The following is a 13,941-nucleotide window of genomic DNA, read 5'->3' as shown; positions in this document are numbered from 1 at the left end:
ATTCCGTGTTGTTCGGCAGGGTATGTGCCAGTGGGGTGTGTGTGTGCGAAGAGCTATAAATGTGACTGTTTAATTATAAAACTTTTGGGAAAAATAAAGGATTCAATTTCCACTCAGTTGAAAGAAAAGTAACAACATTAAATTCTGTGGGTTCAAGTTGTGACTGTTGTGCCTTATCGCTGAGAATCGCCCATTCGAGATGTCACTACAGCTCCCAGAATTTCTGGCTTTTGGCCAACCTTTCAGAAGAAGAAACATAACTTTGCAGACTTCTAGGTGTTTCATAACTTTTAGAACATTTAGGCAAATGCACAGATTTTTTTTTTTATTCTTGTGACTTCTCCTAAGTTCTGTGAGCCTGGGGCTGCAAGAGGTTTACCTTCCACTTCAGCTCTTCTGTATCCCTCAGACAATTGTTCTGATCCATTTCTCAATCATACACAGGTCATCAGATGTCAATGTTTATCCAAGGAAGAGAGAGCAGCGTGGGAGACAGAATACATTTTCAACCCTGGAGAGGATGTCATTGTTTATGTGATGCAGAAACAGGGCTGGTAGGAAGTTGGGAGTTCAGAATTTGTTACCTGTATTGTGCCCCACTTAAGCAGTTTATAAAAAGAGGTTAAAACTCTGAGGGCATTTATTAAACAGGATAAAGTGGATTTGGATTTACAGTCTTTGCATAATGTACCGTGTTTACAGCTCTGCATAATTTGCAAATGTACCATGTTTACAGCTTAAACATAGATTAAAAAAACTCTGCATTAAAGGCTGCAGAACTAATGGCTATTGCCGCATGCGTTACTGAAATAATCATACTGATAGAAGAGGAATACAAAGAAGCTCAGTTAACCTTTGTCATTATCCTTTCCGTGCACTGTAGCGATGAATTAAACACTAACATGTAAAGGAACTGGCATTGGGGTAGGGAACTTTTCACCTCTAGGTCAGTGATTCTAGTTCCACCCCAGTCAGTAGCAAGTAAAAAACCATTACTATCCAATGGCTGTTTGGTTATGTACCTGCGAGGAGGTCATTACCTGGTCGAGTTCCTACTGGAAACAAAAATTAAAAGACCATCACAGCTAGCAACCTTGCTAGTAAAGATCATATCTGAGGGGTTGGTTTGGTTTGACCATTTTTCAAATGATCCCTGTCTTTATAATGAGCTGAGCCAAAACTTGAGATCCTAAACCCCCATATTTGGGGTGTGTGGTTTGAACCCAGCTCTTCTGACTAGCAGTTTAAGCAGATAGAAAGATTGAGCTTGCCTTTCCCCAGTAGAGGCAATCCATCTGAAATAGAATCATAAATCATAAAAGATTAGGGTTGGAAGCGACCTCAGGAGGTCATCTAGTCCAACTCCCTGCTCAAAGCAGGACCAACCCCAACTTAATCATCCCAGCCAGGGCTTTGTCAAGCCAGGCCTTAAAAACCTCTAAGGATGGAGATTCCACCCCACCCCCCAGGTAACCCATTCCAGTGCTTCACCACCCTCCTAGTGAAATAGCTTTTCCTAATATCCAACCTAGACCTCCCCTCACTGCAGCTTGAAATCATTGCTCCTTGTTCTGTCATCTGCCACCACTGAGAACAGCCTAGCTCCATCCTCTTTGGAACCCCCCTTCAGATAGTTGAAGGCTGCTATCAAATCCCCCTTCACTCTTCTCTTCTGCAGACTAAATAAGCCCAGTTCCCTAAGCCTCTCCTTGTAAGTCATGTGCCCAGGGCCGGCTCCAGAATTTCTGCCGCCCCAAGCAAAAAAAAAAGCCGTGATTGGCGGCGGCAATTGGGGGGAAAAAAAAAAGCTGCGATCGGCGGCGGCAGTTCAGCGGCAGGTCCTTTGCTCCAAGAGGGAGTGAGGGACCTGCCGCCTCCGAATTGCCGCAGGTGCCGCCCCTCTCCCTTCGCTGCCCCAAGCACCTGCTTGTTAAGCTGGTGCCTGGAGCCGGCCCTGCATGTGCCCCAGCCCCTAATCATTTTTCTTGCCCTCCACTGGACTCTCTCCAATTTGTCCACATCCCTTATGTAGTGGGGGGGTCCAAAACTGGACGCAATACTCCAGGTGTGGCCTCACCAGTGCCGAATAGAGGGGAATAATCACTTCCCTCAATCTGCTGGCAGTGCTTCTACTAATGCAGCCCAATATGCCATTGACCTTCTTGGCAACAAAGGCACACTGTTAACTCATATCCAGCTTCTCATCCACTGTAATCCCCACTGTAATCTTCTGCAGAAGAAGAATATTGAGAGGTATCAATGGGGGGGGGGGGGCAGCGGGGAAAGCTTGCTCTGCCAGTGCCTGCCCTAGGTTGATGGTCCAGTGGTTAGGGCACTAGCCTAGGACATGGGTTCAATTCCCTACTCTGGCACAAACTTCATCTCTAACTTTGGGCAAGTCACTGTGGGCACGTCTGCACTTGGAGCTGGAGGTATAATTCCCAGTTTGAGGAGACCTGTCTGTGCTAGCTCAGGCACCCAATAGAGTGTAGCTGTGGTGGTGGGAGGGGCTAGCCACCCCAAGCATGTACCAGTCTGAGACATTAGGTGTATACTCAGAGTGACTTGCCTCTCCGGCTATGCTCTATTTTGAGCACATTCGCTTGATCAGAGCTAAGCATGTATGTCTCCTCAAGCTAGGGAACTACAACCCCAGCTTCAAGTCAGGCATATATATTTTCAGAATCTTTGCCTATTATGGCCTGAATACAACCACATATTGTTTGCTTTTCCCCCGTTCCTCCCCCTCTCCCTCTTGTAATCCTTGAGCAGGTATTTTCCCCCATCAAACTGTCCACAATGATCCCTAGATTCTTTTCCTCTGGACCCCAGTTGTTGATTCCCTTATACTCTGTGGCATGGGTATTCTTTTCCTGTTTTAGGTGCAAAGAATTGTCTGCATTTTAAAGTAGCATCTTTAATCAAAAATCAGTCTTTGGGGAAGGGGGATGTACTGTCTGTACTGTGTGATGTGTCAGACAAGTGATTGCTGCCACAGAGGAAAACAAAAATCAGTTCATTGGAAAATATTGACTGAATTTTAGAGAGAAGACATTTTCTTTTGTAGAAACTGTCACTTTGATCATTCTTTTGTAATCAGAGTTTAACTAGAAAGATAAGAACCATTTGATCCAGGTGATCTCAGTTGTTTTTAGTACAGTAGCTAGTATTGCAAATAAAAAAAGGGCAGAAAACCTCAACAGGCCTGGAGAACCTAGCTGACTCATTCTGAACAGGAATGGGTCAGTAGTTAAGGCAAATCTTTGTGAAACTTCAGAAAAATGTGACCTGACAAGCTGATTGTATTAGCAGCAAATGGTGTTTGCTCTGTCTTTTATCACACTATAATCCACTGGGATCAGTATGTGTGGGTGAACAACAGCACGTTTAAACAGAAAAGACAGGAGAAATAGCAAACAGCACTCAAAATATTACAGAAATGGCCAATTCATAATCTTATCTGAATCCTATTGATATGGCCTGGATCCGGAGCGTGTGGAACAGACTCCTGAAAGAGTTATTGATGGAATCCCCCATTAGGTGGGACATTTAAAACTAGACTAGACAAAACATTAGAAAAAAATACTTCCATCTCTGACATCTGATTTAAAGTGTCAGCGTAGTACAGTAATGTGTGTGTGTGTGAACTTTTTATCCTCAAAATATTTTAATTGCTATAAAATACATATATACAGGCACACATTTAGTTGTTTATTTCTGTCTTTTTAAATGTACTGTCATTAATCTGCTTTTTTGCAATTACACAATTTTCAGAAGGTAGCAGCAGCAATGGCCCAACTAATACAGTAGAAAAATGCTCAGTTCAGCCTGGAACATTGCAGGGAAAGGAGAGTAGTGACAGATGTGGCCCGCTAAAAAAATATTTAAGTGGCAAGGATGTGCTCAGGATTGCACAGGATACAAATACAGAAATAGTCCCTGCCTTGAGATTCTGATACATCTTGCTGGTGGTCATAGCCTTATAACTTGGATTTTACAAGTCGTGCTTAATTGGCTCTCAAAGACTCTGCTGGTGGTAATTTCCTTTTCTCTGGCTTTAGACTTTTAGTCAAAGCTTCACTCTGCATAAGGCACCTTTTTAATTTGAGGGAGGGTGGGGAATTGTATCTGTATCAGAAAATCAAATCTTTGTGGGAGATAATACAGTTTTTGTGTACCATCTTTCCTGCAAACTGTACCCTGAATGCCTTATAATATGAAGGAAGCATTGTAAAAATAACAAGGAAAGATTAAGAGGAATAGGTAAGAGAGAAGAAGCATTCAGCTGTGATTTGAGAGGGGATGAAGAGTCCCTGAGGCAGAGAAATACAGAGACGTTGACACGTGGCAAGAGGAGAAGGCTCTTGCCCCATCAGTGGCAGGACAGAAGAGGCCACTGCTGGATTAGGAGCAAGAATAAGGAAAAGAGAAGGATTTAAAGTGATTGAACGTGATTCTCTGCTGCCTTGTGAAGTCATTGACACCTGTACAAAGCAAGTGTAGAATGCAGCCACATCTGAATGGTGGCATTTCATCTCCACTTTGCATTGGTACAGATAACTACGCAAGCTGCATGGCAGTGGGGAAGCAGTCTGTGAGCTAGACAGCGTAGCCTACATGCTGCCAAAGAGCAGCTAAAGAATTTAGCTAACACACTTTATTGACCAATGATTGTTTTATTTTCCATGGTTCAATAGATGCCCCAACTCTTGCTATAATCCTCAGGAACTTAAGTCCGTAGTAGCAGGTGCTTTTCTTGTAGGGAAAGGAAATCTGTTGGGTTCTCCCTCCCACCTGCTTCTGGTTGTGAAGTACTTGACTGTCTCCTGTCCTTGATGACGTTTGTGCCCAGAACAGAAGGTACACCCATTAATAACTAACCACTTAGCATCATAAAATGTATGGGCTAGTATATTAGAGGTGGCCTTTGCATTACTTGTAAAGGCAAAAGTTAGGAAATCTGATCCCAGAGCAGAGAGGACACTTAAAGCACACTGCAGTGCTCCACAGAAAAACAGTCACGTGATTTCACTCAAAATAGTATAAATAAAACCACACGAATGGATCCACCAAGCCCAGGATACTGGGTCCACCAAGCCCAGAATCCTGTCTTTTGACAGTGGCCAGTGCCAGATGCTTTAGAGGGAATGAACAGAACAAGGCAATTGTTCAGTGATCCAACCCCTGTTGTTCAGTCCCAGCTGCTAGTAGTCAGAGGCTTCGGGACACCCAGAGCGTGGGGTTGCGTCTGTGACCATCCTGGCTAATAGCCCTTGATGAACTTATCTAAGTCTTTTTTGAACCCAGTTATACTTTTGGTCTTCACAACATTCCATGGCAACCAGTTCCACAGGTTTACTGCACTGTGTGAAAAAGTACTTCCTTATGTTTGTTTTAAACCTGCTGCCTCTTAATGTGACCCCTGGTTCTCATGTTATGGGCAGGGGTAAATAATGCTTCCTTATTCACTTTCTCCACACCATTCATGATTTTATAGACCTCCTTAGTGGTCTCTTTTCTAAGCTGAACAGACCCAATCTTTTTAATCTCTTCGTAGTGAAACAGAGATGGTATGTAATGGGGACTGACACTGGAGTTATGTTCCTCATACACTGTAATCCAATTCTCCCAGGCAGAATCCTCAGCACTTCTAAAAACACTCCACCACTGCCAGGCCTCCTCTAGCATGCTGTCTGTTTGAAAGCTATGGACTGGTTCTGCTTTCCTTACACATCTAAAATTCCCCTTGACATAAGTGGGCACTTCTTGTGTGCAAGGCATGCGATATAAGCTGCCTAAATGGGGATCTCACTTCTTCATCACATTGCAGGCGAGAAGGTGAACTTTCTGTATTGTACTTCACATTATAGGGGAGGTGAATGGGTACCTTGATGAAGGACACCATAAAAGTATTTAGGTAAGTAGCCGTGGGAGTGTCCTGGATGTCCGTCCAGTTTGAGTGGTTGGAAACATTTATGGAAAATCTTGCTACTGGTCCACAGAAGCATTTCTAATGCTGGCAGATCACAGGACAGTAGGACATAAAATCCTTTCCACCCACCCCAGCCCAGTCCCTGTGTACTTCAGATAGCGGCCAATTATATCCTGTCCTGAGAACAAGAGCAAGAAACGTATGCAGTGTATCAGCTAGATAGCCCTGTGTTCTGCCTTCAAATGTATCCTCAAATCATTCACCTGTATGCCCAGCTATCTCTGGGAGAGCAGCTGCTAAACCCCATGTCAAAATTGAGGAGGTGGTAGTGGTGGGAGATCCTGTGTTTTCTCTGGAAATATGTGCTTCTAAGATCTGGTGTCTTGCAACTGGCCTTTGTCAGGACTAGAAATTTAAACTTTATTGCTGGATACTATTGGAAAAATCATGGCTTCGTCTCCCCAGTGCTGTATGCCATTCATTTCAAGTTGTGATAGATCATGATTGGGGACTTTAAATCAGTTATAATTCCTCCATTCAGTAATGCTTTATTGGCTTCATTAGGGGACAAAAGACAGTAAGCTCAGATCAGTTAAGTTTCATCTCCATGGCTAAAATAAACAAAACAAATGTTTCTGTGATGCGTTAGATACTATATGAGGGGCACTCTAGGAGTAGGTAGTTGATAGGAAACAATAGTCCTCTAGCAACACGAAAGAGACCACGAGTAAGCCAACTTTAGATTTTAAGAACCTTTAACTGGTTCTGAAAATAAGACTACACCACTTTCTAAAACTTATTTTACATAAGCCTATTGAAAAGGATAACATACAGTTAATTTGTCAACTAGAATCAACCGATGAACACATTTTTGGGGCATCTAAGGTAACACCGAAAAGATTCAACACTGTAGAGACCTCCATGGTTTTCTTTCAGAGTCTCTGCCACAATCCCTTTTGTTTAACCAATTAGAAAGAATGGATGACATCTTGGTCCCATGGAAATTGATGGTGCCAGGATTTCACTCCGTGGTTGTAAATGCTTCTGGATAGGGCTAGTCTTAAAATAGAAAAATGTAGACTGCAGTAACTGATTGCACACTACACAATAAATGCATGCTTTCAGCTGGTAACATTGCTTCTTTGAAGAACAGTAGCAATTTGTAACTTGTTTAATGACTATCTTATGTTTCATTTCGGTGAATTAAGACTGCAGGATGAGATGTAGTAGTAGGCTTTGCCGTCGGAAATAATGTACTGGGCTGCTTTTATCCTGTCCTTGCAAACTTGTGTTTGCAAAATGAGTACAGTAAAATATGCAGTGGAAGAAAAGGTGCGCCATGTCTTACGTGACAGTCCTTGTGGGTGCGACAAGATATTTAGAATGGCGTGAGGATTTGTCAGCTGCAGTCATCCTCTTATGTTAAATTATTATTTATCCTTGATCAGGCTGCTTGAACATGATTTTTACGTCATCTATATACACGCCACTGAGCTCATTAGGTCTGATTTTCCTGACGTAGTATCAGGACTTATCTGCGACTGCTAGTAGTAAATATCTCCAACGGTTGGCGATGGAACACTAGATGGGGAAGGCTCTGAATTACTACGGAGAATTCTTTCCCAGTTGGCTGGTGGGTCTTGTTCACATACTCACCGTATTTGAGGTTGGGAAGGAATTTTCTCCTGGGTCAGATTGGCAGAGACTCTGGGGTTTTTTCGCCTTCCTCTGCAGTGTGGGGCCACGGGTCACTTGCAGGTTTAAACTAGAGTTAATGGTGGATTCTCTGTAACTTGAAGTCTTTAAATCACGATTTGAGCACTTCAGTAACTCGGGAGTAGGTGGGTGAGGTTTAGTGGCCTGCAATGTGCAGAGGTCCGACTAGATCATGATGGTCCCCTTCTGGCCTTAGTCTGAATCATTCTTGTCTGTCTTCACTTGTGAATTTATTGGCAGAGGGAGACACTTTTCCATTAGGAGGGGAAAAATCCAGGAGAAGCATTGCAGATCGATGTATTATGTATGTGACCTCTTTCTTCCATTTCTTCTCCCTCACCCAGCAAGGGATAATCTGTTCATCTGCACTTTGGGGCAAATTCCAGAGCCTTTTGTTTTCTGTCTTTCCCTTTTGCATATGAGAATACACTTCTTTCTTTCCACATATAGGTGTTGATCCTGTTGATTTCATGCTATATGTGGCAAATTACTCTCCACAGGAAACCCAGCAAATAGTTCTTTAGCAAGCTTAGCATAACAACCCTCACGGATCTTTTCGCCAGTTTAACTGCAGTGCTTCCCTCCTTAGCGGCTTTAAATCACTTCCTCAATTTGCTCCGGGGATGCCACTGTTATGGCCTTCAACTAAACAGTGCTGCTTGTCATATTTATTGGGTACCTCCTCTCTGTGGCTGGAGCGAGCAATAGTTACCAGTTCCTTTTATTGGGTGTTTAATGTGGTACTGCTGTTACTTGGTGGCCTCCTCTCAAGCAGTGCTTCCTATAGCTCATTTCACAGTGCACCATACTAGGGAGTCCAGAAGCAAGAGATCAATATGTTGTCTAATAGCACCTCACCCTGTCCTTGTGAGCCATTCATATTTACAGGAAGGGCTTGGTGTTGACTCAGCAAGAAGTCCGGAGAGCAGGTAGCTATACACTAGCAATTCATAATCTAGATGTGACCTGTTCCGTCCTTGGGAACGCATTGGAACACTGATTCTCTCTGAACTGTTTGCTGCTTGGGTGAGATCACAGAGTTTCCAGGCACTGTACTTCAGTCTACTTAATTAACTGTCCCATATATGGAGACCATATAGATGTGACCTGGAATCCACACTGGCTAATGTTCTTTAAGCAATCTGATCAAGCTGCCCAGGTAGCTGGATAAAGAGTATCTTGGGATTCCTCTCTCTAAAGTATAGTGGGGTCTGGTGGTAGCTGCTAGAGTTAGTTGCAAAATAGTTTCCATTAGAGCCCCTCTGTTTTCAGCGGCTCACTCTTTCTAAAAGTTGCGTTTTGTGCTGAAATTTTCTATGCTTGATCTCTGTTCAAAGATTTTTTTATCAAATTCCATCCAGCTTCTCTGAGTTTGGAAAAAGTAAAGAATATGCACTTTATCAGGAAAGTGGTGAGACCTACTAGTGTGTAGTAATATTGCTGTAATGTTACGTAATCATGGATGAAAGGATTGTGTCCCAGATTCTGATCCCAGTTACACTGGTGTAAATTTGAAGTAAGAATCTTCTCCCAAAGGGAAATGCATACACACAAAGGGGATGAAGCTAAAGCCATGTATGTAAATATTACTTAGGCATTGCCTGATGGCTGAGTGCTTGACTGAGGTACCTGAACGTTGCATTAACGTAGAGTGGGTTGTTTGGTTGGTTTTTGTATTTTATATTGAATGGAAATTCAGCCTGAAAGACAGGTGAGGGTATTTGCTGTGTACTATGTAGTAAATTTAATGTTCTACAAAACCTTTGGCATGTAATGTGCCCGTGGCTTCCCAAAATAGCTTGGATGTTCCTGGGCTTGTGATGCTGAAATCCTGGCCCAGTTGGTGACATCCAATGGCAAAACTCCCAGTGGGGCCAAGATTTCACGTGACGGTCCTGATTCCATCACTCTTATGCAAGCTGAGTAGCTAGGGTTGCCAACTCTCTAATGGCACAAAACTGAACACCCTCTCTGCCCCACCTCTTCCCCAAGGCCCTGCCCCTTCTCTGAGGCCCTGCCCTCCATCCCCTCTCCCTCTGTCGCTCGCACTCCCCCACGCTCACTCACTTTCACTGGGCTGGGGTTGGGGTGCGGGAGGGTGCGAGTGCACTGGCCAGGGATGAGGGGTGCAGGAGGGGACTCCAGGCTGGAGCTGAGGGGTTGGGTTGCGGGAGGGGTTGCGCGGGGTGCGGGCTCTGGGAAGGAGTTTGGGTGCAGGAGTGGGATTAAAGCTGGGGCAGGTGGTGGAGTGTAGGAGGGAGTGCGGGCTCCAGCTGGGGGTGTGGGCTCTGGGGTGGGGCCAGCGATGACGGGTTTGGGGTGCAGGAGGGGGGCTCAGGGCTGGGGCAGGGGATTGGGTTGCAGGAGGGGTTGTGTGGGGTGCGGGCTCTGGGAAGGAGTTTGGGGCGGGGGGGCTCAGGGCTGGGTGTGGGCTCCAGGAGAGAGTTTGGATGCGGGAGGGGGCTCAGGGCTGGGACAGGGGTTTGGGGTGCAGGAGGAGGGATGGGGTGCATGCTCCAAAAGGGGTTCCAACCTGGGGAAGGTGGAGGTTTGGGCTCCAGCAAAGCGACTCTTACCTTCGTCAGCTCCCACCTCCGTTGGCTCCCAGTTGGTAGTACAGCGGGGCTAAAGCAGGCTCCCTGCCTGCCCTGGCTCCGTGCAGCTCCCAGAAGCGACCAGCATGTCCGGCTCCTAGTTGCAGGGGTAGCCAGGCTGCCGTGCCCACAGGTGCCGCCCCTACAGCTCCCATTGGCTGTGGTTTCCGGCCAATGGTAGCTGCAGAGCTGGCGCCTGTGGGCGTGGGCAGTGTGCGGAGTTTTCCTGATTGCCCCTGCGCCTAGGGGCCACAAGGACATGCTGGCCACTTCCGGGAGCTGTGTGGAATCAGGACAGGCCGGGAGCCTGCCTTAGCCCCGCTGCACCGCCAACGGCCACTTAACAGCCCAGTCGGTGCTGACCAGAGCCTCCAGGGTCCCTTTTCGACCCGGCATTACAGTAAAAAACCAGATGCCTGGCAACCCTATGAGTAGCACTTCATTCCATGATCGTGTTAATTTTTGAGATCAGAGTAAGGGTGGCAGGATAATTTCAAGCAGAGGGCCTGAAGGAATCCTTCTGAAGCTGGGGTTGCAGCGTCATGTGATATCTTCTCTCTGCCTTTTGGTTTAAATAGTAGTGACTGTTAACAGTTTGATATCCGAATATGTCCTTTCCCCGGGCACTATATCTCGCACTGGCAGTGGAATGGACTAGATCTTCTAACAGGTCTCTTCCATTTATATTTTGTGTTGTTATTTATACACCTTCTATACTGGTGCTAAAATTTCCTTCTGCTGCTCTGGAGCCGCTGACACTCAGTCCTGGCTGAGACCCCCAGCCAGGACTCTTCTGCCTGCAGCTTGTTCCTGCAGGGATCCGGTTTCACCAGCCCCGTGTCCGCCTTCTACAGCTCTGCTGTCACAGGTGTTCTCACTTCCTCCAATGACAGTGGGGCTGCCAGGCGCTCCCTGCACGACTGCAGCAGCCATTCAGCAACAGGGTGGCCTCCTCTGCCTCTGAAGGCTTCTCTTCCTCCTCCTCCTCTTCACAGTGCTGGCCAGGGATCTCTGCTCTCTTATCCGAACCTCTGCATTATCCGAATCCCTTCCTTGTCCCTCTGCAGTACGTATGCTGGGGGATAAGGAGGGTGATTCAGATAATGCAGAGGCTCGGACAGTAGCGTTTTGAATCAACAGGAGTATACAACATATGTTTAATCTCTTTTTATTAATGTACTAAGTTGTATCTCGGTAGTATCCTACAGCAAGGAGTTCCACAATTAAAGGGCATATTAACATACTTGCATAAGAATATAAGAGTGGCCGTACTGGGTCAGACCAAAGGCCCAGTATCCTGTCTACCGACAGTGGCCAATGCGAGGTGCCCCAGAGGGAGTGAACCCAACATGCGATGATCAAGTGATCTCTCTCCTGCCATCCATCTCCATCCTCTGACAAACAGGCTAGGGACACCCTTGTTGTGAGTCCAGTTCTCTGTTTGTGGGAATGCTTAGATGAAACATCAGTTTCTGTTGTTGAAAGGAATGAAGGGTAGGAGAGACCAAGAGCACAGTAGTCAGTGGCTGATATCCAGCATAATCCTGTTGAGTGATGATAGGAGGAATCTCAAACAGCAGGATTATTGTTATTGGAGTGCTGTAGCGCCAGGGGGTAAATGCCAGGATGCTAGTTCCCTGCAGTAAGAGGCAGTGGTGCTTTGTAATTGTAGCAGTGGATGGTAAGATTAAAGGAATTCTGTTTTAAGATGCTCAGAAGCATTAACTTTTTAAAGTTTCCAACTGGGAAATCTATGGTACTGATACTGTGTCGGTCATGCTTTTTTCAATAGCGTGAATATTTCATTCATCCTAGAATCTACACACATAAGGAAAACTTAAAACAAAATTAAGATGCATATGAAGATGCAAAAACACAAAGCAAGGGCCATTGAAGGTGGGAGAGACAACCCAGAGCTTTACAAGGAGATGAGTTTATAAAAAGCCTTTCTCCTCTGACACACAGGGATGAGAAGAACCAGTCCATTATCGTAAGCGGAGAATCCGGTGCCGGAAAGACAGTCTCTGCCAAATATGCCATGCGCTTCTTTGCATCTGTTGGTGGCTCTGCCAGTGAGACCAACATTGAAGAGAAGGTCCTTGCATCCAGTCCAATCATGGAGGTAAAGTTGGCTCAAAAGAAGTTACATAGATTTTTATTCTACTTTGAGCAATCTGTGTGCATTTGTTTCTAGCATTCGCAAATTGCACCAACTTAGGGTGGGGTTGCTTCAGGGTTGGGATCCTCCCTCTATCTTGTAGATGGGGGTTTCTGTCATCCTGTTTATGTACAGGACCTGTCTCAGTCTCAGAAGTGAGATCCGGGAATAGGAAAATATAGCTATTTTAACTAGATTTGTATATAATTATTAAATATAGTCAGCTTTTAAAAAAAAAAAATAATTGGGATTGACTAGTTCAGGCAACTTTTTATGTATAGGTCACCGGTTTAAAATCTGTCGCAGGCTGATAGTGACTATAAGCTGTTAAAATGTCCGTTCAGTGACCCACTGTATGTGAAATATGCTGTTGGGTCTCTGTCTAGTTCTTTATCCTGGAGATGGGGGTAGGGGGAAGCCCACCACAACTGGCCAACTTGTTGCCCATCTCAGGAGCGAGGCCAAGGATTGAACGCTCCATGGAGACCGTTCGAATGATCTCAGTGTTGCTAGAACTGTGCTGATAACAGCCGTGTACAAAAAAGGTTGTAGGTAGCAGAGTTCAGATAACACTGCAGACATGATGTTTGTGTGGCCTTATCTACATCATTAATTATCTATCATCTTCACCTTCATTATCCTCTCTTTTCTTCTTGTAGCATCCCTAGCGTTTTCATTAATTTTATATATATATAAATGGAGAGAGGTTTCTGAATCAACATAGATCTACTTTTTTCATATTCTCTTATTAGGATGTATTGGTGATAGTAGTACCTGCTGACTAGGCATATGGAGATCTCTTTTGCCCTGAACTAATTTATTTATTTTTTTTCTCGCCTTACTAATGAAGGCATTTATAGTGCATCCATCACTGTGGGATTTACATGGCTTGAATTGACGTGGTTAAAAATATAATCCCTGTCCCAAAGAATTTAGTCTTGTTTATTGATGTTAAAAGTAAATATTCTGCAACCCCCAGCATCAGCATAACTTTAAATGATTTTGAGAGAGGGATGCCTAACCTGTGAGTTTAAAACTCAGTGAAAAGCCTGGACAAACAGGTGCATCTAACTATATCCAGACAAGGATGTTGGTGGTGGTTAAGAAATATCGGTAATTCACAATAACCCTATCAGTGATCAGGTTTAGCATTAAACGTATTTCTGATAACAGTTCCATAGCACACCCTGTGGTCTAGCTCCTTCCAGCTTCATACTGAGGGCACATCATTTAAGAGTTCTGACAAATGCAGGTGGTGTGGTGGAACAGACAGAGAGAAATGTCTCTTAGGGTATGTCTACACAGCAACTAGACACCCACCTCACAGGGTCCTAGAGCCCAGGCTCCAGCCTGAACTCAGAAGTCTACACAGCAATGAAACAGCCCCTCAGCCCAAGCCCTTGAGCCCAAGTCAGCCAGGACAGGCCAACCGCAGATGTCTAGTTGCTGTGTTAGGGTACATCTATGCAGTGGGGAAAAAAACAACCCGCAGCAGCAAGTCTCGGAGCCTGGATCAGCCGACTTTGAGTTTGTGCTGTGGG

At 45.0% G+C, this 13,941-nt stretch overlaps 1 protein-coding gene across 1 annotated transcript in view; it reads left to right on the top strand.

The window, feature by feature from the left end:
- The window catches only part of MYO5B (myosin VB), a 395,508-nt gene that overhangs the window by 171,394 nt on the left and 210,173 nt on the right, over positions 1-13,941 (top strand). The window contains exon 5 of the mRNA XM_034774043.1: positions 12,208-12,364. Within this exon, the coding sequence (XP_034629934.1) occupies positions 12,208-12,364 (157 nt within the window). The remainder of the gene's footprint in view (positions 1-12,207; positions 12,365-13,941) is intronic.

The sequence above is a fragment of the Trachemys scripta genome, chromosome 6 (assembly GCF_013100865.1).
Source record: "Trachemys scripta elegans isolate TJP31775 chromosome 6, CAS_Tse_1.0, whole genome shotgun sequence".
Taxonomy (NCBI): domain Eukaryota; kingdom Metazoa; phylum Chordata; order Testudines; family Emydidae; genus Trachemys; species Trachemys scripta.
Note: the sequence above shows the minus strand (reverse complement) of the source record. Positions and strands in the feature narration are given on the sequence as shown.